Source organism: Eleutherodactylus coqui, chromosome 10 (assembly GCF_035609145.1).
Source record: "Eleutherodactylus coqui strain aEleCoq1 chromosome 10, aEleCoq1.hap1, whole genome shotgun sequence".
Lineage (NCBI taxonomy): Eukaryota > Metazoa > Chordata > Amphibia > Anura > Eleutherodactylidae > Eleutherodactylus > Eleutherodactylus coqui.
The window spans coordinates 29,032,832-29,060,200 of NC_089846.1; the positions used below are offsets into that span (position 1 = coordinate 29,032,832).

A 27,369-nucleotide genomic window follows, 5' to 3' on the forward strand; every position below is an offset into this window, starting at 1 on the left:
AAAAGGAGAGTGGTATATGATCTTAATAAATGCTCCCTAGATAAATCAGAGCTTCATGATATTGTGAGATCCAAAACACCCAATGCTTCATGCAGTAGCCCAGAGTCCAATCCTCCCCAGCTGTCCAGAAGAAGTAAAATAAAAGAACAGCAGCAACGTCAGCCCAGATGGTAGACTGACAGCTTCAGATGATTATATCTGAAGTCGTTCCGTACTTTGGCAATCTACAAATCCTTTCAACTAGGAAATTGAACAAAACGAACAGCAGCCATTGCTCTTAATGGCACAATAGGTATATATGTGTATGTAGAATGATCTGGTTCCATTCCTTAAGATTTAGGACTGATTAAATCTGTGTCCTAGTTTTTGGGGGTCTCTAGTGGACCAAGATTGTTTAATATACTACGCTTGTTGCTTTGATCCCCTCTCTGATTGTCCCTAAGAGGGTTCACTGTTTCACCTGAGGTGACCCCACTATAGGGACCTCTTCCCACAAACCAGTCTAAACAATTAAAAATTTAAAAAAAAATTGGTATTGAAAAAAGCCTGAACTAAATATTCCATTAGTTATCTCACACAGTGAATACTGTACAAAAAAAACCACACACAGTATTGTGGCTTTTTGGTTACCCCATCTTCCAGTAAAAATTGAATACAAAAATGATCGTACACAACTCGCCGCGCAAAAGCAAGCCCTCCTACAGGTATTTCGACAGAATTTTTTTTCTTTTTTTAAGTTACGGCTTTTCAAAAGCAAAAATTAAAAAATATATATAAAAAATAAAATAAAATAACAGTAGTTAAATTGCCAACAACCCAAGAGTTGCGCAAACTTTGTGGGAAAATGCCATCTGGTTCAAAAAAATTGCTACAGTTCCGTGTACTTTGTAACTATAAGCAATTCTTATAGCATGCGGCGCTGCATCACAATGCGGTCTCGTCTAGCTCTGGCCTTAAAAACTACGTTAGTACATTGTGTTATTTAATCACCTTTCTGTTCTATTGCATCTCTAGCCCACCCAGTTTTGAGTCCAACGGTGAAAAAAAAAAAAAAAAGAAGAACCTGCCATCTGAAATGTTCCAATTTGTTAAAACATACTTGACTTTACAGGTTGCAACAAATTATTACAGGCTTCGAAACTAAGTTACAGCGACCTTCAGACCTTGGACATGTGGAAAGGCCTTCGATGTTCAAACACCAGTGTCTTTAGCAGAAACAAAGTCCCGCTGGCTGCAAACCTTTCAAGTTAACAAGCTGAGCATAGAGGAAGCCTAAACCTTCTCCTGCTAGAGAATCCTACATGGCGACCCTTCTTGTTTAATCTTCAGGTAACTCAAGTTGGTCGTTGCAGATATCCTAATGAAAGATGCCGACATCAGTGGTAGATTCCTGGCTGAGCTCTCCGTTTTGTTACTGGCCACAGATCATTAAAGGGATTATCCTAAAACTACTCAAAACTGGAAGATAGACCAAGAAGTAATATACTTCTATGGTAATTGTGCCGCTCTAACTCCGCTAGTACTCGTTCTCTCTCGTTTATCATCCGTATGCTATGATGTAAAGTCCATGAGACGTAAGCAAACGATCACTATCATTATAGGTCAGCATAGGATGTCCCATGACCTTACGGATGTTAATGCACTTCATTGCACGTACAGCTGAAAAACAGGGAGGGAGCTGATAACGCAGAAAAGGCGCAAAGTTTATCGTTTCCATTTTAATTTTTCCATATTAAATTTTACTTTAATCGCCTATTGCAAGATAGGTGATAAAAGTTTGATTGGTGGGGGTTCATCGCTGACATTTTCACAGATTCTGAGAATGGAGGTCCCATGCCCCCCCCCCCCTCCTCCTCACAACACCCCCATTCCACACTGCCGAAGAAGCTGAGTGAAGCAGTGGTCGCAGATGCAAAGTTCTGCTCCATTTATTGCAATGGGGCCGACAGAAATAGTCTAGCACTAATACTAGGCTATCTCCAGCAGTAAAGAGGAATAGAACGGTACTGCGCATGCACAACCGCTGCTCCATTCAGGAGGCACCTCAGTGCTGGGGGTGAGGAGGAGAGAGGGACTTTGTTTAGGGAGTTGTTAAAATCAGAACTATTAGCAAACTCCATCTCTGCACCAAGATTTTCAGCTGTCGGGCCTTTTTGCACTGCGCTTGCTGCTTTTCTAATGCTGCGTGGGACTTAGCAAATAGGGCTCACTGGATTTACAATAAATTTACATCATTTATAGCTGAAATCTATGTTAAGGCCCATTTACACAAGCAGATAATCACTCAAAGATCCCTCAAATGACAGTTTGAGCAACAGCTTTGAGCGATTATTTTGCATAAAAAATAATTGGTATCCAAGTAGCTACTCAGCTACTTAAATACCAATTATGTATGCAAATGAAGCCTTTGCTGAACATAGCTAATAGCCCGAAGCGCTCAGAGCCTTTGTTCTCCACGGGGAAACAATACTATCAGCACTACCCTGTTGAGAACTAACGATAAAAGTGCGGATGATTTTTAGGTGAGCTTGATTTTAACGATAAGCTAAAAATGCTCGAAATGTGGGTGCCCCGCGCCCATTTACACGCACATTATCGCTAAAACGATCGCCGATTAGCCAATTTTTAGCGCTAATCGTCCAGTGTAAATGGGCCTTTAGTTGAGCCATACGAGCAATCTGTCCCCGCCAAAAAAAGCCCTCACATAGCTCAAGCAATTAAAAAAAAAAATGTTATTTCTGGTGACAGCATTTTTTTTTTTTTTATAAAAGTTTTTTACAGTAGTAAAACAACTATATAAATTTTGCATCGTTTTAATCCTACTTACCCAGAGAACAAATTCACATATTTTTACTGCATTGTGAATGTAATAAGACCAAATCCCCTCAAAACAAATTGTGCAATTACAATTTTTTTCCATTTCACCTCATTGAATTTTTTTTTTAAACTTTTGCTTTCAGTACATTATATGGTACATTAAATGGTACCATTAAAAATGCCACTTGAGCCCCAAGAAAGTAAGCCCTCATACAGCTATAGCAACTGAAAAGTAAACTTATGGCTTTTGGGAGGTGAGAACAAAAAAAAAAAAAAAAAAAAAACACTACTGGTTTTGAAGGGGTTAAGATGCATGTGCCTCTTAATAAACTTAGTGCACTTCACCGTGAGACGCTATTTACGGAGAGTGGGGAAGATGTTGAGCCAGACATTAGGTTTCCTAGGATTTGGTACAGTATGTTCAAAAAAGTTGTACAAATGTCAGTACTCAGAGGAACCCTCCAAGTCCTGCTCGCCCCACTGACACAGTGATTGACGATTCTTCCTGTAATAGTCTGTACTGTATATATAGATAGAGAAGTCAATCACTATGTGTAGGTGGAAAAAAAACTGCACACTCAGGCCTTCAATTTTTTTCCTCTAAGACCCCTTTTTCTGTTTAACCGTATAATTACAAGAAAAACACGAGTCGGGGATTGACTGCGGTGATCAAATTTCTCTGGTGTTGGTGGCGTCATCTCTGCACTTTGTGCAGAATAGCAAAGGACCGAGCAGTGGTGCAATAAGTGAGGAAAGCATAACTTTTTATCCTTTGGTAGCATTCTAAGCAGATTCCAAAAATGTATTTTCCCCCTGGTTAACCCATGTGACAGATTGAGGAGAAGTCTTTACGATAGTGACTTCATCTGTGCCACTGCCAAATAGACTGCACTTCCTCCAGTCTGCAGTAATGCAGCAATACAATTGGCTTTTCCATACTAAATCAGTGCCTTGTTTAATCCTTTTACATCTGGTCATTTCACTTCCCATCAGCAGATACTTACTAATAGTGGTAATACAGCTGACCAATCTTTGAGGCGATTTCTCCAATCTGCCAGCGTTTGAGGCCATACCGATTGTCAAGCACTTGCCTGCAAACAGAGGAAAAAACATTCATCGAAATCTTCCTTTCTAATGACATACATAGAAAAAAATTATATACATAAAAAAGGATTGTTAATGACTCCTTGGCTCAGAAAATTATTAAAACGGTCATGTGCTGGGAAGGAGGTTAGAAATGCAAGTTTATGTTTGGAAAAAAGAAAGTCAAGACTCAAAAAAAAAATAAAAAAAAAAATTACACACTTTTTTCTTAAATGCGATACAACTTAAAATGAAATACCTTATTTGCCCCCATCTTTTGATTCTCTAATTTATTTTTTTACTTTCTTGTTAACCAGGTTGTAAGAGGACTCTTAGAATTTAGATCACACGGTTTTAATGATTCATCTTTGTGATTGCTCTTTATGCGATATTTTTTTTTTTGGAGACAGGCTGACCCAAAACCCCACAAATCTGGCTTACTTTTTTTTTTTCTGACAGCGTTTATTGTGCAGGATTAATAATGTGATATTTTAATAATCTGAACTTTTTATGGACGCAGTGATACAAATTTTTAACTGATTTGATACGGCAGCAGGGCAAAAAGGCTAATTTTTTTAATATATTTTTTTTAACTATTAGAAAAAATAAACAACTTTATTTTACATTTGTTTTTTCAGTCCCCAAAGGGGATTAGAACTTATAATTGAGGGCTTATATAGTACAATGCAATACCATAGTATTGCAGTATACACTGCTCCTACTGACATTCTACAAAGTTGTGCTACATGGACATCTTACAAGCCAATCATAGCAGCCCTGTGGGCCTTCAGAAGGCTCCAAGCTGCCATCATACCCAGATGGCAACGCACAATTTCATTGCAAGGGGGCAGTTTGGGACATAACAGTCTTGAGTACGATATTTAAATGCCACAATCAAAAAAGGCAGCTGCATTTAAAAGGTTAACAGTCGCGATCAAAGATGTCGCCAACTGCAGCTGTTGCTGGTAGGTGTCACCTGTTAAAAATGGTCAATACTCGCTGTGTACGGAGCAGGCTTGACTCCCAGGCCAACTCCCTACACTTAAGATGCACTTGGGTGTCCACGTTCGGTGCACGTCAGGAAGGGGTTAAATGGGTTATTCATCTTGGTCAACTCATCTATATATATAAAATTGAATGTATGTCTGTCTGCGTGCGTGCGTGTTTGTCCTTTATGCGCTACTACACCATTCATCCGATCGCCATGAAACTTTGGGAAGTTGTTGAGTACACTCCTGGGAAGATTATAGGCATAGTACAAATATCCTACGATAAATGGCGCGCGAGCGTCGTCGAAAGTTACGCCCCCCCCCCCACGTAGATCGAATAAGTAAGCCACCTGCTATTGTGATGTCATCACTGATGTCATCAACATCGGACGCCCTTGAATATGCCCCAACATGTTCTATAAAGCTGCATTGTGATGTCATTAAGGCTCTATTATGACACGTACAGCTTGGAACCACTAGAGCACGCCAGCCAATTACCATTGGAGTTGGAAGTGGGTAAACAAGTACTAGGATATCTTCCTAAGAAGCCACAGCAGCCGGATAAATTGTATGTTCCACCCAACGGCTATTTTATTCAGCCCGCAAGGGGGAAGCAGCGGCCTACAAAATCTAATTCTCTCATTTCCTGATGTCATAGATAGATAGATAGATAGATAGATAGATAGATAGATAGACTGTATGCAATAACCCTGATAGATAGATAGATAGATAGATAGATAGATAGATAGATAGATAGATAGATAGATAGATAGATAGATAGATAGATAGACTGTATGCAATGACACGTACAGCTTGAAACCATAAATACTAGAGCACGCCAGCCATTTACAGTCAGTCTCCATTGAAGTTGGAAGTGGGCAAACATGTACTAGGCCAGTGATGGCGAACCTTTTAGGGACCGAGTGCCCAAACTACAACCCAAAACCCACTTATGTATCGCAAAGTGCCAACACGTCAGGGGGCGGGGCTTATCACAACGTATGATTTTACCCCCGTCGTTCTAAAAAGGACAAGGCTGTTTCAGAATAGACCGGGTGCAGATTCTGACTGCTTTTTGGACGCGGAAATACTGCAGAATGTGCTCAGCGGAGATTTCTGTGGAAAATTCTGCAGCATTTCCGCATCTAAAAAGCAGTCAAAATCTGCACCCGGTCTATTCTGAAAGAGCCCTGCCCATTTCTGCCACATGTACACATACCCCAGCGGTAATAGTGACACCTTCACCCCAGCGATAATAGTGACATCCCACAGCAGTAATAGTGACACTCCCCCCATTAGTAATAAGAGTGACATACCCCAGCGGTCCCCCAGCAGTAATAATGCCCGCTCCCCCCCCCCCCCAAGTGGTTCCCCCAGCAGTCATAACACCCCCCCCCCCAAGTGGTTCCCCCAGCAGTCATAATGGCTCCCCCCCAGCGGTTCTCCTGGCAGTCAGAATGTCTCCGATCCCCCCCCAGCGATTCTCCCAGCAGTCAGAATGTCTCCCATCCCCCCCCCCCTAGCGATTCTCCCAGCAGTCAGAATGTCTCCCATCCCCCCCCCAGCAATTCTCCCAGCAGTAAGAATGTCTCCCCCTCCCCCCCAGCAATTCTCCCAGCAGTAAGAATGTCTCCCCCCCCAGCGATTCTCACACAACGGCTATTTTATTCAGCCTGGAAGGGGGAAGCAGCGGCCTACAAAACCTCAGTGGTCGCTGCTGCCGTCATCTAGATATATAAAAACGAAGTATGTATGTATGTCTGTCTTCGCAGCAACGCGCGACGGGTACGCTAGTTCCTAATAAAGGAGTCCCTTTACAATAAGAGGATCACAATGTATTCCTTTGCTGCGACTCCCAGTGATCAACAATAATCTGTAGAGAAACCATACAGTAAATATTCAATTTCTCTGCAGCGCCACCACACGAGAAATTAGGCATCATATAGCATTCATTGACATCAGAACTGGACAGCTCATCCAGAGCAAGAGATGCTCTTTGCAACTGCTCTCCATTGGACCCTTAACAGAGGATGCCCCTCTTTTGAATCACAATTCCCAAATAGGTTATATGAACATAGTTTAACTAAAATGGACACCCCTTTATTAAAACAAAAAAAAAGTTTTTTCTCATGTGCCTTCTCTATGATATTCATATCTCAGTCTAGACAGGTGTTCCCTCAATAAAAGACTTGCCCCACCAAAACAATGTATACCGCATCTACAGGATAGGTTACAAGTAATTGATTGCTGAAGGTCTGTGACCTCAGGGATCAGGAGAACGGTGCCACCCCAAGTCCACAAAGAGTAAATGGAGAGGGTGTCACGTATGTGTACCATCACTCCATTCAATCTATGGAGAAAGTGCTGCACCATCTCCATCAACACCATAGAAGTGAATGCAGTGGACTTGAGGTACGCCGATTTTGTGAGCCATGGAGGTCCCATCAGTCGAACCCCCAGCAATCAATTTATGGGCTGTCATGTGGATAGTTAAAATTGTTTTTGTGGGACAAGCCTTTTAATCAATTTCTGACTACCCATAGACTAAATGCCCTGGTGGCCCATGCTTGGTAATGAAGGGAGGTAAATCTTGCGGCTAGGAAATGGTTAACAAGATAACACCTGTCTGTACTAAAGGCATACACGTATTTCCAGCTCAAAACAGAAATGTGTTCCATAGGGTGGGCCATGGAAAAAACTCATGATCACTCTTATTTAAAAAAAAAAAAATGTTCTCGCCGTTGCAACCAATCACAGCTTTCATTTTACTTCAGCAGAACAAATGAAAGTTGCACAGTGATTGGTTGCTACGAGCAACGAAGATAGATTCAGTTTTAGACAGCTTTCATAAGGAAGAACTCGCCCAGGAAGACCCGATATGTCTATACATTACACAGACAGCCAAGGGTATGAATGGTCACCATATGATGTATGGCCATACAGAGCTTTTTGTGGCAATCGCCTGACTAGGTCCCATTTAAAAATCATTTCCTTTCATGAGACAACCCCTTTAAATAAAAAAATAAATTCATAATAGTATCCCATTGGAGTCCGAGATCCGCCTCTGTGAGCCACAATGCCTACCTGTGTTGTTGCTGGAACTTCCAAAGCTTCGTATAGACATCAAACGTCCTTCCGAAGTACGACTGCCACTGTTTCTGTCCATACTGAGGTAAATCCCTACAAAAAAACCCAAAAAAAACACAACATTGGCCAAAGTCAAAAAAAATAATGAGCAGCAAAAAACACAAAAAGGGGTGTAAAAAAAAGTAATAAAAAAAACAAAACATAAAACTAATAAAGTTTCACATTTTCCAGCAGAACTTAAAGTAAATTAGAATACGTCACATCTACAGGCGAAAGCAAACTAGTCACCGTGAAGTTATTAGGTTGTCCGCGTTGAACCCGAGAAAGGTTTTTGTCGGCTGGCACCTCCCGGCTTTATCACTCACAGCGCCGAATGTGAAATAAATGGGCTGTGGAATGAGATGATACCCCGGGCCCATGACGCTGCCCCCCTCCCGTCTAAGTGACCTTATGGCTCCTCGTTGGGAAAAACTGCGAGTTCGCCAAGCTCTTCCTGACTCGCGAGCCGCAGTACACAAGGAGGACGGTGATTATCGGATCGCACTTCACCTAGTTTATATATATTTTTCATCTTCACCAGAGGGACCCGCGTTAACCTGTCTGCGGCGCTGATTTCCTCACACATTCTCAGCATATCTTGATTGGCAATGTCCTCCATCTCCGCCGGCACAAGGCAGCCCGGCGCTGTCACACAGCACAGCCACCTGCGGTGAGGTTTCCATGGAAACAGGCTGCTACTGTGAATAGTTCCCCAAAAGCCTTCATCCCCCCCCCAAATACCTTCCGTCACAGTAAGATTTGCTTTTGCTGCTGCATGCCGCAATTCCATCCAAGCTAACGATACGGGACAGGATATATCTCATTCTCAGCAGTGATGGGTCACGATTAGCAGCATCTGATTTCTATATACTGCAGATAGCCGGTGGATGCGTCGGCACGATATCTGCGAGAAATGAACTATGGGAGCAAATATAAGCGTGTGTTCACACATGGGAGATTTCGGAACGGATCTGCAGCAAATCTGTAACAGATTTCACCCCTTCTGCGGATCGGTGTCAAAATCCAGATTTTGATGCGGGAAATCCGCATTAAATCTTCTATGTGAAAATGCGCCCCAATAGCCGTAATGCCCTAAAAAGTATACCGGGTGGCCCAAAATTACCGTCACATCTGAGGTCCACGACACGGTCACAAATTTCACACCCATTGTGTGTGTGGGCATGAAGAAACTATTTCCAGTGGTGGGCATCCTGTGCACTGTATGGCGGTAGACTTGTTTAATTTTGGAAAAGTCTCAGCTTTTAGGGCAGTTATGGTGACTGTTTAGGTCGGCATCGTTGATTTACATACACATTCAGTAATTTTTATTTTATTTAGTTTTTTAACTTATTTTTGTAACTTTTTTTTTTAAACATCTCTGGGGGACATTTTTTTCCCCCCTTAGTTTGGAGTTTTCAATTGTAACTGCGACATCCATTTAGAGGGGAAAACAACCCCCCTGGTGTGAGGATAAGTCAGTGGCAGAGCTGATCTGGGTCTATTAAGCCCGTGCAGCAATGCCATGCCAGGGGGCACTCGGAAATGGTGATCGACAGGTTGAATAGCGGAAGCGGCATTTCTGTTCTATTCTCTACATAGTGCTCAGTGAGTGCTATGCTGCCTGCAAAACAAAAGGTTGAAGCAATTAAAAACCACTTCTGTCTTCTCCTTTGGGTCCTTGGCCGTCACTGACAACAGAGCACCCAACCAGCTCTTGCTAATCCCATACAATATTTTTAATAGGACACAGTATTAAAGCCCAAGCAACATATATTTATGGCACTTGGTTCTTATCGTATATATAATTTCGGCCAGCTTTCTGAGTGTAGTACCTGGTGCCCTTTAGGGACTTGGAAACGAAGATTGCCACAACACTTCTCTGTCCACCTGATTCACTCTGCTTTTGGATTGGCCAGCAATGCTAATGTGAGCAGTGTTGGCCAACCAGAGAGCAGCATGTAGTGTCTTAGTCCACAGTGTGCATCTGGTAGTCAGAGGAGCTCTATGGCTACCTTGAAATACAGAATAAGGACCCAGGAACCTGCAGAGCCACGGCAGACCAGCATAAAACAATGGTCACCATGTAATATTAACCCTTGAATTACTTTACATTTTGACAGGAGAATAACTTTGTTTTCATTTGCAACATTATTACCCCATTATGACTTAAGGCCCAATGCACACGGGCGGATTTTTTCTGCGGCGGGCGTCTGGCTGCAGATTCCGCAGCAATGTCCGTCCATAGCACGCAATGTTAAATTGCGGTTTTAATTATGATTTCCGCTCGCGGAAGAAAAGTCGCAGCACGTTCTATTTTGGTGCAGTCAATGGAAGTCAGGCCCGCGGCGATTCCGAAATGTCAATTTCAAAATTAGCACAGATCTGCATCATCGGCGCTTCTTTCTCTGCACTGTGCCGACACATTCGCAGCAGAGAGAAGACAATCCTGAAAGGTACACGCAAAGGGGCCACCGGCGGGCACTGGGTTCCGATTCCGCTGCGGGATCCCGCATACGGAATCCGACCCAGCCGTGTGCATTCGGCCTTGGTTTTTCTTTAATGACATTTGGTTACAAGGTATCAATGTAAAGAACAGAATAAAGGGCTTATTCAGACATGCGTACATGTCGCGCCCGAGAAATTGGGTGTAACAGTGCTGTTTGATCCGCATTGACCACGCATATTGCATATCCTATTGTCCATGAAAAACGACGGGCATAGGACATTTTCTTTCCCATGAATCACCAGTCAGCTAGAAATTTTTATGTTTTTTATCTATCTATCTATCGCCTCATAGGTTATAAATCTGTCTGCACACTGTCCCTGAAATACCCAGACTGAAAATACCCCTCTCTGAATTGGCCATAAGGCTTCATGGGGATGTACGATATACTTTCATCATCTATCCAATGGATACCTGACAAAAGTCTCATTGGTGGGGGTATCACTGCCAATCCCAATGGGGGTCCCACGTCCCCCTCTCTTCACTGCACCCGCAATGCAAGGAGGGGACTGAATGGAGTGCAGCCGCACATGCATGGTGCCACTCCATTAATTTTTAATGGGACGGCTGGAGATAACGCGCTGCTTGTACTCTGACCCCCCACCAAATCAGGCTTTATAGGATCCAATTATAGTACATGGTGCCTGTCATGCCACCCAGACTGAACAGTGCAGTATATGCTATGCTATTCTGCACCCGATATTCTGAACGAAGCCTCCGATGCAGATTTTAACACTGCTTAAAGCAACCCTCTTGATATCTTGGTTAGCCAGTACCACTTTACTTCTGACTACCTGATGCACATTGTGCATCAGTAGCCAAAGACTACTACAAGCTGCTCTGATTGGCTAGAGATGCTGATGTGACACTAAATGTCAAACTATAAATTTATACATCCCGGAAAACCCATTTTAAAAAGGGTAGAAAATTAGTAAATAGACCCGATTGGTTGCTGCAGGCAACAACTTCATTGCGCTCTAATACAAAGATATAAGCCTTTGCGTTTCCCAGCATCGAGCAGTCATAACTGATAAAGGTAAAGTAAAGGAATTACGTGTTTTGTTCTGATAGCTCTGACAAAGCCGAAGATCCAGAAAAGTTGGTTGGGGGTGGGGGGTGGGGGGGTTGGAGGGATATGAGGCAAAAGTGGTGGAAAAATGCAACGATATGCTGAACACTGTGAAATGCTTCTGACATAACTCCAGCCGAGAGGTACTAAATGTCTTATTAATATCAGAGCGGAAATATTACGTGCAAAAGGCAACAGTCCGTGAAGCGCTGTCTTCTCTCAACATAGACATCAGAGAGGATGCTGTCAAATGGAAATCCATTTGTTCCCAAAAAGTGAGCTGATCAGCTGGAGACGTGAGGAGTGAACAGAATATAAATCACTTATAGTATTAAAATGGAGGATTCCAAATACCGCTGTGAAGCGTTGCTGCAAATTACGCTTATAACGAGTAATCATGTCAAGGTATCCTGCATAATATACTGATCATCTTCATAAGCATATTTAAAGGGATCTCGTCACCTGGTTTTCCCCCTACTACACCATTCCCACCACTTTACTACTCTGTTAAACCCCTTTCAAAATGTATATTTGTTACTGCTCAGTAGTCCTGGATACCCTTATGACTCCCGCGGCGTATGCTAATTCTCTCTCAACAGTCCGGTGGGCGTATCCGGACTATTAGCGCTCAGAATGGAGTTGGTTCCCAGCTAACCCATACCTTTGATTGACGAGGACAAGCACCCCATAAGTCGCTTCTCGCTGGACCTCAGAAGTAAAGAATGCGCGGAGAGACATCTGCCGATGACCAATACATGCACAGTTAATTTTATTCTGTTGTGGTCACAGGTGATCATCATCCACATGTCCGGTTCTCAGCAGTGGCGTACATGCAAACTAAACCTGGATCATGCGACCACGACAAAGCAAAATAAGAGGCGAATGTGCTAGTGCTTGCCAGATTTTTCCTGCGCATGCGTTGGTCCAGACATGACGGGTGGCTTGTGGAGAGGTCGTCAACTTCAGTCAAACAGAAGGATTAATTCCACTTGGAGCTTGTTGAGAGAGAATTTGCATACCGTGCAAGAGTCAGATATTCTCCCAACAGTCCAGTGGGCGTACTCAGACTCAGAGCTCCAAGTGGAACTAGCTCCCTCCGTTTGCCTTGACTGAGGTGGACAGCATCTCCACAAGCAACTTGGGTCTAGACCGGCGCATACTTCATTTTGCCCAGTTGTAATCACAGGCACCAGGTTTAGTCTGTGCGTGCACCACTCTTGAGAAGCAAATACATGATGTACCCACAAGCCGCTAGTCATCTGGGGAGTTGCGCATGCGCAGAGTAAACCTGGTGCCCGAGACCACGACAGAACGAAAAACTGTACGTGCTGGTCCTTGACAAATTATCTATGTACATCCTCCGCTCCCGGGGTCCAGAAATGATGAGCAGCTTGTATGGACCTTGTTCACATCAAAATGAGGGGGCTCATGGAGGATGAATTCTACTGGGAGCTCTCCGTCTGAATACGCCCACCATACGGTTAGGAAAGAACCTGCATACGGCGTGGGAGTCATATAAAGTAAGGTACTTAAATAAAAAGTTATTCAGGACTACTGAGCAGTAATATACACACGTGGGAAGGGGTTCTACAGACTAACAACATGGTGGGAGGAACCTTGTGACTCAATCCCTTCAAAAGAAGAGGTTATTAATACGGTGCATCCAAAATAGAGTAATTTTGTAATTCGTTTTAATAAAAAAAATATTGTAGCATTTTAGGCCTACAGCCCCTATGCCGATCTATAGATTTCCACAATAATAGACAATGATTACTACTATTAGCATGTGTGTACTCTTTTCTTACTAGTCCCTTAAATGTTTGCCCCCATTCACGACTTAACTTCTTTAAGAGTTACCCCCACGCCTCCCTAGTAGTCACGGCAGCACCTCAACACCCACCCACCCACCCACCCACCCCCACACCCCCACACCCCCACACACACACACACACACACACCAGCATTTTCCTACCTGTACACACTAGTAGCCAGCCCCAATGCAACTTCTCCAGTAATCCCAGCAGACCTGCCCAGCCCCACCACTTCCTCAGAAAACGCCCACCCACCCCCTTCTAGTCATAGTAACATTTGCCATGGGTCCCCCACCTACCAGTCACAGCAAGGATTACCGTTTGCCCAATATCTGCCCATTAGCCATCTGTGGGCAATCCCGCTGTATGCTTTCAGAACAGAGGGGAAGCATCAGGCCTTTCAACTCATGAATATTGGGGAGCAAAATCAAGTTAACAAGGCGATTCTTCCTAATCACCAGAGTAACCCAGCAATTGACATACCAGACCCTTTTTTTTCCCTAGAGAGCCACGCCAACAAAAACACATTTTACATGCCCGACCCCTCATCTGATTGAGCATTAGCTAAGGTTATACCATTCTGTCTGCTGGGAGAACAGTTTAAGCCACAGACCACAAGTATACAGTTAGTAGGATGAGCTGTTCTCTCCTATATTATAACTGTGTGACAGGAGCTGTGATCATACTCTGTAACTGACTGGAGTGTCTGTGTCCCCCTGCAGGCGGTTTCTGTCGTAGATCCATGTAACATACACAGTCTGTGAAACGAACTAGAAGATGATTCCGTATCCCCAGGTAAATCTGAGCTGGTCATAATGAAGATCACACGATTAGCTGAATATTGATTGAGGGAAAAAAACCCCAGCATGGCCCTTTAACTTCACACTTTTCCACTGTGGCATCAATAGGAGCCCCAGTTACAGGAAAAACATTCCCCTGTAGGGGGTCATCCAGCGATCATGTGATCACCAGGCTGAATAGCAGAAGCGCCACTTCTGCTTTCTCTCATCACTATATAGTGCTCACGGAGTGCTATGTAGCTTGCAAAAGAGAAGGCAGAAACTGTAAACAACTGCTTCTGCCTTCTACCCAAATACAGCCGAGGGCCCGACCTACTCTGGCTACAATGAAAGCTTTAATACCGCACAGTATTTTAACTATGGCGTGGGAACAAGCACCACATACTTACAATGCTTGATCTTTGGCTTCCTGCCCATGGGTGGATATTCGCTGCAGAATCCGCACCGCAGATCTGCAGCAAATAGCACCCATAACATGCTATGGAAAAATCGTTTTCCTCAAGTGTGCAGGAAGAATCAATTGCGGTTTCCAAGCTGATGGAGGGACGCAAGGGACCAGTGACTAGGAAGCATCCAGGCCAACAGCACAGTCAACTCGTATTTTACTCCACGCATGCAGCACACTGGTTTTATAATGGGCCGTGTCACGGCTTCTCACTATACAGTTTATAAAATGTTTAACATGAAGGCCCTTCTATAGTCTGCGCTTCAATCAATAAGGCACTGCTAATGGACGGAATCGCTTCACGTGCCTCTCCATCAGCGGCCATTTGTAGGATTGAGATTATTCAATGCCAAGTGCAAAAGTAAGTGAACCTCCATGTTATGTACCCAATTAATTCCCTAACTTCCCGGTGTCGTACAAACTTGAGATTTGGCACGACCATTGTTTAGGTCTTAAAGAGAATTGAATAATCAAGCTGCAAGCCCTTAATTTTAAGTGCAAACGTGTGTGCATCTGTATGTTCTGTAACTTCCTGATGTTGTACAAATGTGAAATTTGGCAAGACTATTCTTTAAATACTAAATAGGAAAAGTAAAAGGGGTCACAACTTAATTCAATTCTAATTGCGAAAGTAAGTAACCCCCTATGTAATGTAACTAACAACACACATCTGAACAGCACAAACATGAAGTTTGCCACAACCATTCTTTACGTCCTAAATAGACAAAAGTAAAGGGGCGCAATTTCAATATTCAATTCTAAGCGCGATAAACGGCAAAAATCCGCGATACATGAGTGTTCTTTTCTCAGAAACCATAAAGCCTAGGAAAATCATTTGTATACGGAGGAGAATCTACCTCACCCTCTATGGTGTATATACTGAGGAGAATTTAGCTCAGCCTCTCTGGTGTATACACACTGAGGAGAATCTACTGAAAGGCTATAAAGTACATAAGGAAGTGGCCATTGACTGCAGGGATGGAGCATGCCTTTAAGGCCAAGAAGGGGCTCCGACCTCCAATTTGGAGGAAAATTTTAATAAAAAGGCCTGTTACCTTTAAGTGTAAAAAGTGAGTAGAGTGTGAAAGGTAAAGTATTCTGCAGAGGGACATCAGTACATGCAGTCTGAGCAGAATCTAACGCTCCTCTATGTGTATACATATTTTATTCCTCGGTTCCTCTGCAGTAACCACAACTTCATAATATTTTCCGTGCGAACAACAGGTAAACACCTGTATCAAATTAACTCAGGCGAAGTTGGGTGTATCAGCTGGTTTTATATTTAAGGCAGCGAGCCCAGTGTGGCCAATTTATGTTGCATAAAATGTTTTTAATAAAGTTATATACTGCAGACACACGGTGTCTCTCTGCTACTATTCCCAAAGGGCGCCTACCTTCCATTATGGCCCTAACACACAGTCAAGCCGAGTATGTCAGTGTTAGAACTGCTAATATTTAGCGCAGCTCTACACCCTGGCCCAGAGAGGGGGAGGACCGAAGGGGTGGGGGAAATTCCCTTACATCATATGCCGCATTTAGATTCAGCACAGAGAAAAAGCTGTGGATTTTTATCATGAATGTGAAGCTAATCCACAGCAAAAATTACATTCGCTCCATGTGGATTTTGACAGACTTTATGAAACACTGAGCGTAAACATCTGCGTCATGGGATTAGTCTTATAAAAAACCCATTATGTATTGTACTTTAAGTAAAAACTAAAAATTACAGTAGGGGAATATTAGTACTTCAATGTGTTGTGCTGACAGCTCAACGGGTATTACAGACTTATGAATAGCCGCTGGCTTCCGTATTTGGGCTGGGAATACTGACTTTTACTGTTGCCATTTCAGACAGTGTGTGCAGAGCAGAAAAGAAGGTGGACCAGCAGCAGAGAAGATCTGCGAGTCTCCTGTATATCTCCCTGCCACAGGGTAGGGGTACATGAAATTGTAAGGTTAACACACACACACACACACACACACACACACACACACACACACACACACACACACCTCCATCAAGCACTAAGCATATTTGCACTCAGATTGTCATATAGGCTTTTTTTTCCCCAGAAAAGCAGTGAAATGAGTACTTGCTCACCTAATCACTCCTCTACACCATTTAATCCCGCAGATGCAGCCATCATTTCTGACTGTGGCATCTAAACATTTTTACAGACAAATTTTTAAGTTGTTTTATCCTTCGGACGGTTTCACGCGGCCAAGGAAATTGCGTGAGATTTGTGCATCGCAAGACGCACAAATATGGACCCCATTAATTTGAATAGGGTCATACACATAAGCAATGCTTTCCTTCATAGCACCACGTTACGATGCTATTCAGGAAACACATTGCAGCTTCTTCTATCTTCCTGCGATATCGCCGACTGTTTTCAGGGAGTCGGCGGCAGCAGCGCGGGCCCCATTGAAAGCAATGTGAGAACTCCGCGATCCTCTGCTGTGGCAGCCGCGGCAGGGCTTCCCTTCATCCCAGTAGGAATGCAAGGCTGTTTTCACAGGAAAATGCCCTGCATCAACGGGGCTTTTACGTGGGTGGCGAGGGCGATATCATCCTTGTCCGTGTGAAACTAGTCCTGCACAAGACTTAAATACTGAACAAAAAAAAAAATCTTTATCGCCTTATCTGCTACAACCTGTACTATAAATTACTACATTTATCCAGTATGATAATTCCGTTTAAGAAGAGAAAAAAAAAGGCATTTTTCTGATTCTCGCCTCCCCAAAACGGGAATTTTTATTTTTTTTAAAGGTGGTATATACCTCAAAGTGGTACCAATGAAAACAAGTTGTCTTACAAAAACACGCCTGATACAGCTTTGTCAACTAATATAGTTATTTTTGTTAAAAAAAATAAAAATAAAAAAAAAGGGGGGGGAGGGGGGGTTTTAATAGTGCAAACATAGTAAAGCTTCTATAAATTTGGTGTTACAATCATAATGACCTGAAGAATAAAAGGTAACAATATTTAAAAAATAAATTGCAGAAGTGCCAGCACCAATAAAAACCATGATCCAAATCAGGTGCTTGTAAGTATATAGAAAAGAAGCAGGGGCAGAAGTGGGTGCAAGAAAGGGGTATTTTTTAGTGCTGACCATGCGTCTTTCTATATACCACAGTGTGAATGCCATAAAAAAAAAAAAAAGTGGCATTGCTTTTTTTTCCATTGCCCCAGCAAAAAATAAAAAAAAAATTTTAAAAACACAAGAGTTATTCAATACATTATAGGTTTCCAGATTTTGGGTTCTATTAAAACTAGAATGTATCCCGCAAAATACAAGGTGTTCTACAGCTACACCGGCGGAAAAAAATATAAGTTATGACTGCTACCGTGTTTCCCCGAAAATAAGACAGACAGTGTCTTATATTAATTTTTGTTCAAAAAGGTTAAACTTTTTGACATGTATAGCTGCCTGGACACTATTTAAATTGACTTTTTAAATGAACTGTTAGCAGGACTTAATTTTGGAATAGGGCTTATATTTCAAGCATCCTCAAAAAGCCTAAAAAATCATTTTGCATCCTTAAAAATTCTGGAAAATCATGCTATGTCTTATTTTCAGCGTATGTCTTATTTTCAGGGAAACAGGGTAGATCACAAAATAGGGTATAAGATTTACTGGCTCACAAAGTGACCTCTCGATCCTGAACAAAGATGGCCGAACCGTTTCTGACTACTTGAAGTCCACTGTACATTAGTGTGCAAAAGTAGTCTAAGACACTACATGCAGACGTGACTGGCCAACAATGCTCACCTGACCAAATCAAAGCAGATATATAGTAGCTTAAGGCCCTTTTAGACACGAGAATCGCTCAAAGCAGTTTTTTGAGCGATTCTTGTTCTGTCTAAATGCAGGGACATCGTTCAGTTTTCGTGCACGAGTCGCTGATCGCTGAATTCTAGCTTGCTAGAACTGAGCGATCAGCTGTTATCAGAGCAGGCTGTCATCAGCCTGCTGCACTGATAAGATTCTCTGTGCTTGTGTCCTGCTGTGAATTCCCAGCAGGGCACGGGCTGTAAGTGCAGAGAACTCTACAGCTGTTAGCATATGCAAAGCAGCTGTATTGTTCTATTAAGGGCCATGGCAGTGTCCTGCTCTGCTTGCATATTCTATAGTAGCTAATTGGCTACTATAAAGTATGCAAAGATGATCGCTCAAAACTGTCACTCAAACTATCGTTGCACTAATGGTGCAATGTAAAATACAATCTGCATCAGACTGAGGTCAGTGAAAAGCATATGATTTTTTTTATTTTTATTTTTTTTAAAGTCCACTAATTAGCCAACAAGAAAGACAAAAGGAACTCAATTTGCTTTTTATTATATCTAAATGCTCCACTTGATGTGAAAAAGGATCAACGGTCATAAAAAGGGAACATTTTAGGGAATTGCTACTTTAGCCATTTGTTATAAGCACATACACACCAGAGGTGAACTGACACTTAAGACGCGTCCTCGCTTTTTGTTTTACCAAACTATTTGTAAAGCGTGAAAAAAGGTTAAACCCTCCATTAGTCCTGTCAAGTAAACGCTGAATTCGGCCCCTTTCATCAGCTTTTATTGTTACTTTTGCAAAGGAGCCGGTTTTATTCGTCCCCAATTTCTACTTTCAGAGTTTGTGAAGTCAGAGCACATCATCCCACTGGCAGGAAAGTGGGCAGTGAAGCTGAAAATTAAAAGTGAAAACCTCAACAGTTGCTGATTTTCCAGGGCTGAAAAGACGACATTTTTTTTTTAGCCGAGCTCATGAGAAAAAAAAAAAGAAGAGAAAATGAAGGAAAACAGAAAATTGACATTACACACATGAATTGTGGCAGCACTGAGCGTCCAAAGTGCTTCTGAAACCCCGCTTCTAAAAGTGACCTTATTAAATGTCTTGGCTTCAATGTACACCGCAGACTATACGGGATTAACCCCTTTCTGCCAAGAAGCGAAAGACAAAAAAGGTAATTTACACCTCTTGTCAATCAGCGGACGGATGTACCAATTTAAAGATTATGAACATATTTGGGACGTTATTTTATTTTTATTTTTTTTAATATAACTCTGGTCCTATTATGAGATTTAAAAAAAAAAGTTTTTTTGGGGATTCAGGGTTTCCTAAAAGGCTTTCTCTTTTTGCTGTTAGACAACGGTGCCACCTGCTGGCTAAAGCCAATGTGTGCACCAGACAGGCTCTGACAGCAGAGTGGCTGGCAATAGACGGTAATACCACCTTGTTGGACATCTGACATTGGAGCTGTACAAGCTTCAATCAGAATGTAGGAAGATGTCAGACAGTGGATAGGAAAGGGTTAAGCGAGAACATTCTGCCACCACTAGGAAGCACCTGCTGCGTAGTATATAAGTATTCAGTTGCATATCTAACAAAAGGGTAAAAACAAGGTGCGACAGCCAGCCAATGAATATACAAATCACTTGAAAAATCGTACGGCCAGTAGCCAAAACGGGTGAGCGCGGTTCAGCTGGGTGTAGCCCTAAGCTCATAAGATCCATATGGTGGAGGCGAAATTGTGTTATTTAACTCATTCATTATGAAGGTAATCCGATTACAAAAGCGTTAATCAAGGCTTCGCATTAAAGCCATACCCCCGCTTTGCATGAAGATTAGGCAAAAAGTAATCAAAGCACTGTGCTACATAAAACGGTTGCAAAACCTAAGAAAATCAGATGTGTTAAAAGGCAGTTTTGTTGCAGCTTTGCAATGACTATGATGGCCCTGTATTGACATTGCGTGATAAGAAATGGTCCTACAAGAAAACCACAATCACAGGGTTGTGTATGGACATCAACTGTTGAGCAAGGCTTCATCGGTCAAAGAACTCATCAACCTCACACTTGACTCAAAACTTAAGATACATACAAGAAAGAGTTAATGCTTTTAGCCTTTTGATGACGCACACAGACTTATGATACAGTTAGGTCAGCGATACCTCCATGCTCTGATGTATCGATCCTTTTGCAATCCCAGAGCTACTTCTAAACATTGTATCAAGATGAATGATCATATATTCAGTTGCAGATGAATTTCCCATTACTGGACACTAGAAATATGGATGGAAATAGCATTAAGCAAATGCTGGTAGCAATATTCAGGGCATGCGAGTCGCCCGCTAACAGGGCAGTTAAATGAGGATATTAAAGGAGTTGTCTAGGACTTTGTAGTTTTCTTGTGTTGGCCTTTACGTATTCAGGACAGGTCATTAATGGATGATTGTCGGGGGGTCAGCTGCCCGGGATCCCTGCCTATCAGCCAATTCCTGGTGCCACTGTCACTATGGACATTGCAGGAAGTAGATAGCGCTAACCATAGTGCTGTAGCCCAGGTTGGTATTGCAGGTGTAGCTCCCATTTAATTCAGCAGAAGATACCCCATTGGAAAGCGATTTTGGAGCCACATCAGTTGCCACTAGGGTCCATTTCTTATGAATTGACTAGGTTATACTATCGCCTTATGATCGATGGGGAGTTGATTTCCAGAAGAGTCACTGATGCATAGAATAAGGAGCTGCAAGTTTGCTTGCTGGCTTAGCGCTGCACTCCCAAGTTTACTTTTAAACGGGGCTACACTACAGTTTTCTACCCAGAGGGTGGTCAGGGCACAACAGTGAAGAAAATCAGTGAGAGTCCCTGAATGCAGAGAATCTCCCACCCATTGTGAAGTGTTGGGATGTCTGAACATTAGGATATCCCTTTCCTAGTCTTTAAGGTAGTAAGACCCCTTTTAAAACGAACATACATTCGAAGCAACTAGGCTTCTGGAAATAAAATTTGTCCCCGGGATCAGAGCAGGGCAGGTGGGGAATAACTGCGGTACTCTGTTTAAGAGGGTGTACTGCAGACCTGTCAGCTTCCAGCGCCTGTCTTTAGTCTTATAATATGGCTCACTAGCGGAGGCACTAGCCAATCAGAAAGCGGGTGTAGAGCATCAGTAGTCTAAAAACACAGTCCAAATCAAGAAGTAGTTCCTCCAGCAGTCCAATCATAGATCTAAAACTTGACAGCTATTTGGAATCCATTACAAAAACATTACATAGGTAGGAAAAATAAAAAAAAAAAAAAAAAAACACAAGTAACACCCTGACACATTGTTCCTGAATTACTGCTCCACAATTAACAACGGCAAACACCCTTACACATGTGAGGAATAAATCAATTCCATCTCCAACATCATCAGTTCATAATAACAATGTACAATTCAAATTCCATTCCATTAAGTAGTGTCCGACTCTTGAATACTCAATAGGCCAGTCTTCTCCATGGCTGCTTTTAATTGCCCTATGTCCATTCCAGTGTTCTCCGTCATGGTGTCCAGCCAACGTGTCTTATCTTCAGTTTGCTTTTACCACTGACCATTCCAAGTACCATCCCTTTTCCCGGTGAAATCGCCCTCAACATGTGTCCAAAGTCAGTCAAGTCTGCGTCTCGTGATTTTGTCTTCCAGGGACACCACTGGGTTGATATGGTCCAGGACAGCTGTGCTGGTGACCCTAGCTGTCCAGGGGATTTATAGAAGCCTTCTCCAACACAACAGCTTGAAAGTGTCAACTTTCCTTCTGTCTGCTATCCTCAATGTTCGCATCTCACAGCCATATATTGCAAATCAGGAAGACTATGGCTTCATCTGATGGTGACCGAGTCATCCATGCAGTTTCATACTGGACCCAGGCTCACCTGGCTGTATGCCCCAGTGCTAATCGACACTTTATCTCACCCGTCGAGCTGCCACTATGATCATTGAGGGACCCAAGGAATAGAAAACTATTAACCACTTCAGTTTACTTATTGTTGACAGTTATATGGACTTCCTTGTTGGCAGCGGTCATGATCATTGTCTTCAGATGTTCAGGTGAAGTCCCATCTTCCCACCTTCTTTTAGCTTCAGGATCAGCATCTTCATATGCTTCACCGACGCCATCAGGGTCGTATAGTCTGTGTATTTTAGATTAGATATGGTTCTTCCACCCATTTTCAACCCAATATCCTGATCATTTAAAGGAGATGTCTCGAGGCAGGAGTGGATTTTTTTTTTTGCCCAGTCCCCCTAATTAAGCATACATTACTAAGCCCCCCTGTAAATGACTTTTCTAGCTGGTTTCTACTTACAGTTCCAGCAACTTATAAAAGTTTCCCCAAGATGGCCGCCGGCTCTTTTCCCTTCGCTTGCTGCAGCCCGACGTGCGCGCTCCCGAGACGCTACCAGCTGTGTCTCCCTGACAACCAGACGCCCCGCAGCCGCCGACCGGACCCCTGGATTGAACGCCGCAGACCAGTCACCCACCACCAGGCAGCAGGTAATCGGCGCTAGCCCCCGGCTCCCCAGCGCTACGCCCCGGCTCCCCAGCGCTAGACCCTGACAACAGACGAAGGCCCCTCGGCCCAGCGCTGGGCTCCGGGGCCTTCACCTGTTAGTGAACATCACCCCCGACCCATCACTTACCTGGGCGGCTTCTCGGGACAGCTGGGCGGCTTCTCGGCTGGGCAGCTCCAGTTTCTGCACCTTCCTCTAACAGAGGATGGTACACAATGGCCGCTCCAGCGCGCTCCCGAGCAGTGACAGCTCGTCTGCGCATGCGCAGAAGAGCTGTAGCGGGGAGCACACTGAAGCGGCTCGTGCTGAAAGGAGAAGACCGGACCGCGCAAGCGCGTCTAAAAAAGCAAGCTGCCAGCGAATTTAGACGGAACCATGGAGACGAGGACGCTAGCAACGGAGCAGGTAAGTGAATAACTTCTGTATGGCTCATATTTAATGAACGATGTATATTACAAAGTGCATTAATATGGCCATACAGAAGTGTATACCCCCACTTGATTTCGCGAGACATCCCCTTTAAGTCCAGCTGCCTCATGATCATTTCCACATAGAAGTTGAAAAGGAGAGAGGCTGCATCCTTGTCTTGTGCCCTTTTTGATCTTGAACCATTCTGTATTACCATACCTGGTTCTCACTGTGGCTTCTTGATTGCGATAGAGGGAACTGATGAACGTGATCAGGTGTGCTGGTACTCCTGCGCCTCTCAGCGTTTCCCAAAACTTATCATGCTCAAAGCAGTCTAAAGCCTTGGTATACTCAATGAAGCTCAGGTAGAGCTCCTTCTAATACTCTTGCCGTTTCCATGATCCACCTCAGATTTACAATGTGGTCCCTCTGCCCTCGCAGAATCCAGCTTGATCAGGAAGTTCCTGGTCAAGGATATTGCCCAAGCTCTTCTGGGTGATTTTCAGAAGTACCTTGCTGGCGTAGGAAATCAGAGTGATTGTTCTATAGTTTCCACAGTCCTTGAAATCACCCTTTTTTGGCAGTGGGATGAAAACTGTGCACATAGCCAAAGGATTGGGAAAGATCAATATATAATGCATACCCAATGGTTTTAGATTATAGAATACCTGCAAGCAGAGTTCAATAAAGGTACACTGTATGGAGGGAAAAAAAAAAAGTAAGAAAATTCCCTAGAAGTTAGCAGAATTGAATAAAGTTTTCTATGTGCTATTGTAACATTGATATAAGTGATTACACTATCCGAGTAAAAGGATCATGTACTGTGAGACTGAAGAGAGGCTCTAGGACCCTGTTGGGCGGCCTCAAACTTGGATTCAAGATGTGATACGGGTGGGCATGCAGGCATACAGATTCTGTATGGTATCCTGCGACATATCAGTCCACAGTTACTGTAACTGATCGTGCAAAATCATAGGATGTCTAAGTTTAGAAGGTCCCATACATGTTCTATTAGTGATAAATCTTGCGACCGGCAGGCCACATAAGTGTGGCAATGGGCACTGTGAGACCAAACATCCTTTAGCTAAGCACCTGGAAACGGTTCCAACAGACACAGGAACCTGTAACGATTGTGTCACCTGTCTCTGAATGGTGGAGAGCAAAACAGTTGGAGCTACTAATGCATGTCGGACGATCAGACGATCCTCTCTACTGGTGGTCTGTCGAGAGCATCTAGAGCCCAACAGTCTGGTCAGAATGACCCAGGTGGCAGGCAACTCGTTGATACGACCATCCAGCTTCTTGCATTCCAATAATACGCCCCCTCTCATATTCTTAAATGGGCGAAATCTCTGTGTCAGAGGCGTCTAGTGGTCAACAAGATCTACGAAAACAGAAAAAGAGGTCCACTACAAACAAGTAGTTTTTGAGAGCAGTTTTCTAGGCCAAGGGTGGAACTACTTTTAGGGCTGCAGGTGGCAAGACTGTTCATCTAATCACACCACAACTCTGAACATTTGCATATCTGCGATGTAAGTACATGCCAAGCATTGCAGCAAAAAACGACAACTTCTTCTAGGGGGCTGGATTTTCTTATGAGGAATACCACTTTTTTGAAATACCTAGTATAGTGTGTAATAAAGGTTGGTTTGTCACTTTTATGTCCCTCTGTCCATTTATCCCATTGCATTGGATTTGTTTTACTATTAGAAGCACTCTCTATTACCAGTTGTATCCCAGTACATGAGCAGCCTCTATTTAACCACCACTTGGAAATGTATTCACATTCTTTTTCATAATCCCAGTCATTACTACATAACCTCCGTGCGTGAATAAATTCCCCTGCTGGTTAATTCTCCATTACATGCGATGGAGACTACTAGCTGCACACCAAAAATAGAATTACCAGTAATAGGTTTCCAAAACAACTTGGCAAAGATCTTTCCATTCTGTGTATTTCCCATTAAGAAGTTTAAAATAGACATGGACTCCGAGGACATGTTGAATGTAAAACCAAGATTCATGTCATTTTGGTTGAGGTGCAATAAAAACCCCGGCAGTCATAGTAGACCAACAACCACCCCCAATAAATAAGAGGTCATCAATAAGTCAGCCGTACCGGAAGATGTCTCACACATGAACACTATTGGCCACATAAAAAGGGGACTCCTCCCACATTGCTACAATTGCTATATATTAACCAATGATTGTGAGAAAGAAGAACCCATTGGACATCAAATTCGATCATCATCTCTGATATGTAAGTAATTATTACGTAAGCGAAACAAAGTGCTGAAATGAGATACTCTTAACTCCTTAGGGACAGGCTTTTTCTTCCATTTTAGGGCCTACATTGAGGTGCCACTACCGGATCTGACAATTTGGGGATGGGTTCCACTTGGTTTTAAAGCCTTCGTTGAACCACACCTCCACCGGCCCTCTTTTGATGTCTTTAATGCGCAGGTTGAATATATGCATGGATCATCTGCATGGATCCCAGATTTAAACATTTCAGCCATATTTCCCCAGGTGGCGCTCCAATAGGGAAGATATTACCGCTATGTTTAATATCAGAAGTCTACCTACATGTGGATACCAAGTATGATATAGGACAGCTGACCGACCACGCATATAGGAAATTATGTGGGTTCAGGGGAAACTATAACAGCTGTTGGGCTGGGACCTTCGGATGACCCACAATCCCCATTATACATTTCTCCTTTGATAAATACAGTAACTGGGTAAGGTTCTGCAATGTCTGGTTGGAGTACGCTGGGCACATGTTCCAAAAACAAATATAGATCAAAGACCTCTGCAGATGTGTGAGAGAAGGAATGAATATTGATGAGTTCAACTCAACTTTCCCTAGACCAGAACGGTGGCAGGTTGACACAAAGTTGGGCAACAATTTATCAATATCATATCAGGTCTATGCATCAGGATAGGATCCACTCATAGCTCCTGGGGAATAGAAGCTCCAAAACCATAAAGTCAGCCCCAGTCGGCTCAGGGCAGGGATGTAGTGGAGATCATGGTCAGATGAGGATGTTGGTCTTTCAGATACCTCTTTCCAATGTTTGCTCTAACCTTTCCTTAAAAGTATTTTTCTTGGAATACCTTTAAGATATTTTATTGAATACATCTTATAGCAATAGGTTTTTATTCTACCTATGAGGCCATGTAAATTTAAAATTAGTTTTATTTTTTTTTCCATTTTTTACTTTAAACTTTTGCAAATATTTTTCATTACAATTCGGCAAAAAAATAAAATAAAATACAGAAATAAAATAAATCTTGGAAAAATATAATGATATTCCTCAAGAACTTTACATTTGCAGATATAACTTGCATTGTCCCTTTGGGAAGTAAAATATTACCGTATATACTCGAGTATAAGCCTAGTTTTTCAGCACACTTTTTTGTGCTGAAAAAGTCCCTCTCGGCTTATACTCGAGTGCGGTAACCCCCCCCCCCCCCCCCAAAAGTGCAATACTCACCTCCCAGACTGTGTTTGTGTCCCTGGCGCGATGGCAAGCTGCTGCAGAATTCGCCCTGCTGTTATCTCCCTGCTTGGCTTTGAATTCCCCTGCCGTCAGCGCTGTGTAAGTAAGTGCTGTGATTGACTTAAGCGCCAGCCAATCACACCTGGCGTTCGACCTAATCACAGTGCTTACTTACACAGCGCTGACGGCATGGGAATTCAAAGCCGAGCAGGAAGAGGACAGCGGGGAAAATTCTGAAGCAGCCTGACACAGCGCCGGGGGAACCATCATGCCAGGAACACAGACGCCGGCTGGGAGGTGAGTACCCAGTATATACTCGAGTATAGCTAAGTTTATACTTGAGTCAGTAAGTTTTACCAGTTTTTTGTGGTAAAAAAAAACAAAAAACAAAAAAAACCCCACACTTATTGACTCGGCTTATACTCGGATCGGCTAATACAAGAGTATATACGGTATTTTAAACATATTGATCTCTTGTACCATTT

General features: G+C 43.0%; 1 protein-coding gene across 2 annotated transcripts in view; it reads right to left on the bottom strand.

The window, feature by feature from the left end:
- The window catches only part of SCAI (suppressor of cancer cell invasion), a 165,033-nt gene that overhangs the window by 60,445 nt on the left and 77,219 nt on the right, over nt 1-27,369 (bottom strand). For both annotated transcript variants that reach the window (XM_066580748.1, XM_066580749.1), the window contains exons 3-4: nt 7,974-8,069; nt 3,822-3,908 (exon numbers count right to left, since the gene is read on the bottom strand). In XM_066580748.1, the coding sequence (XP_066436845.1) occupies nt 3,822-3,908; nt 7,974-8,069 (183 nt within the window). The remainder of the gene's footprint in view (nt 1-3,821; nt 3,909-7,973; nt 8,070-27,369) is intronic.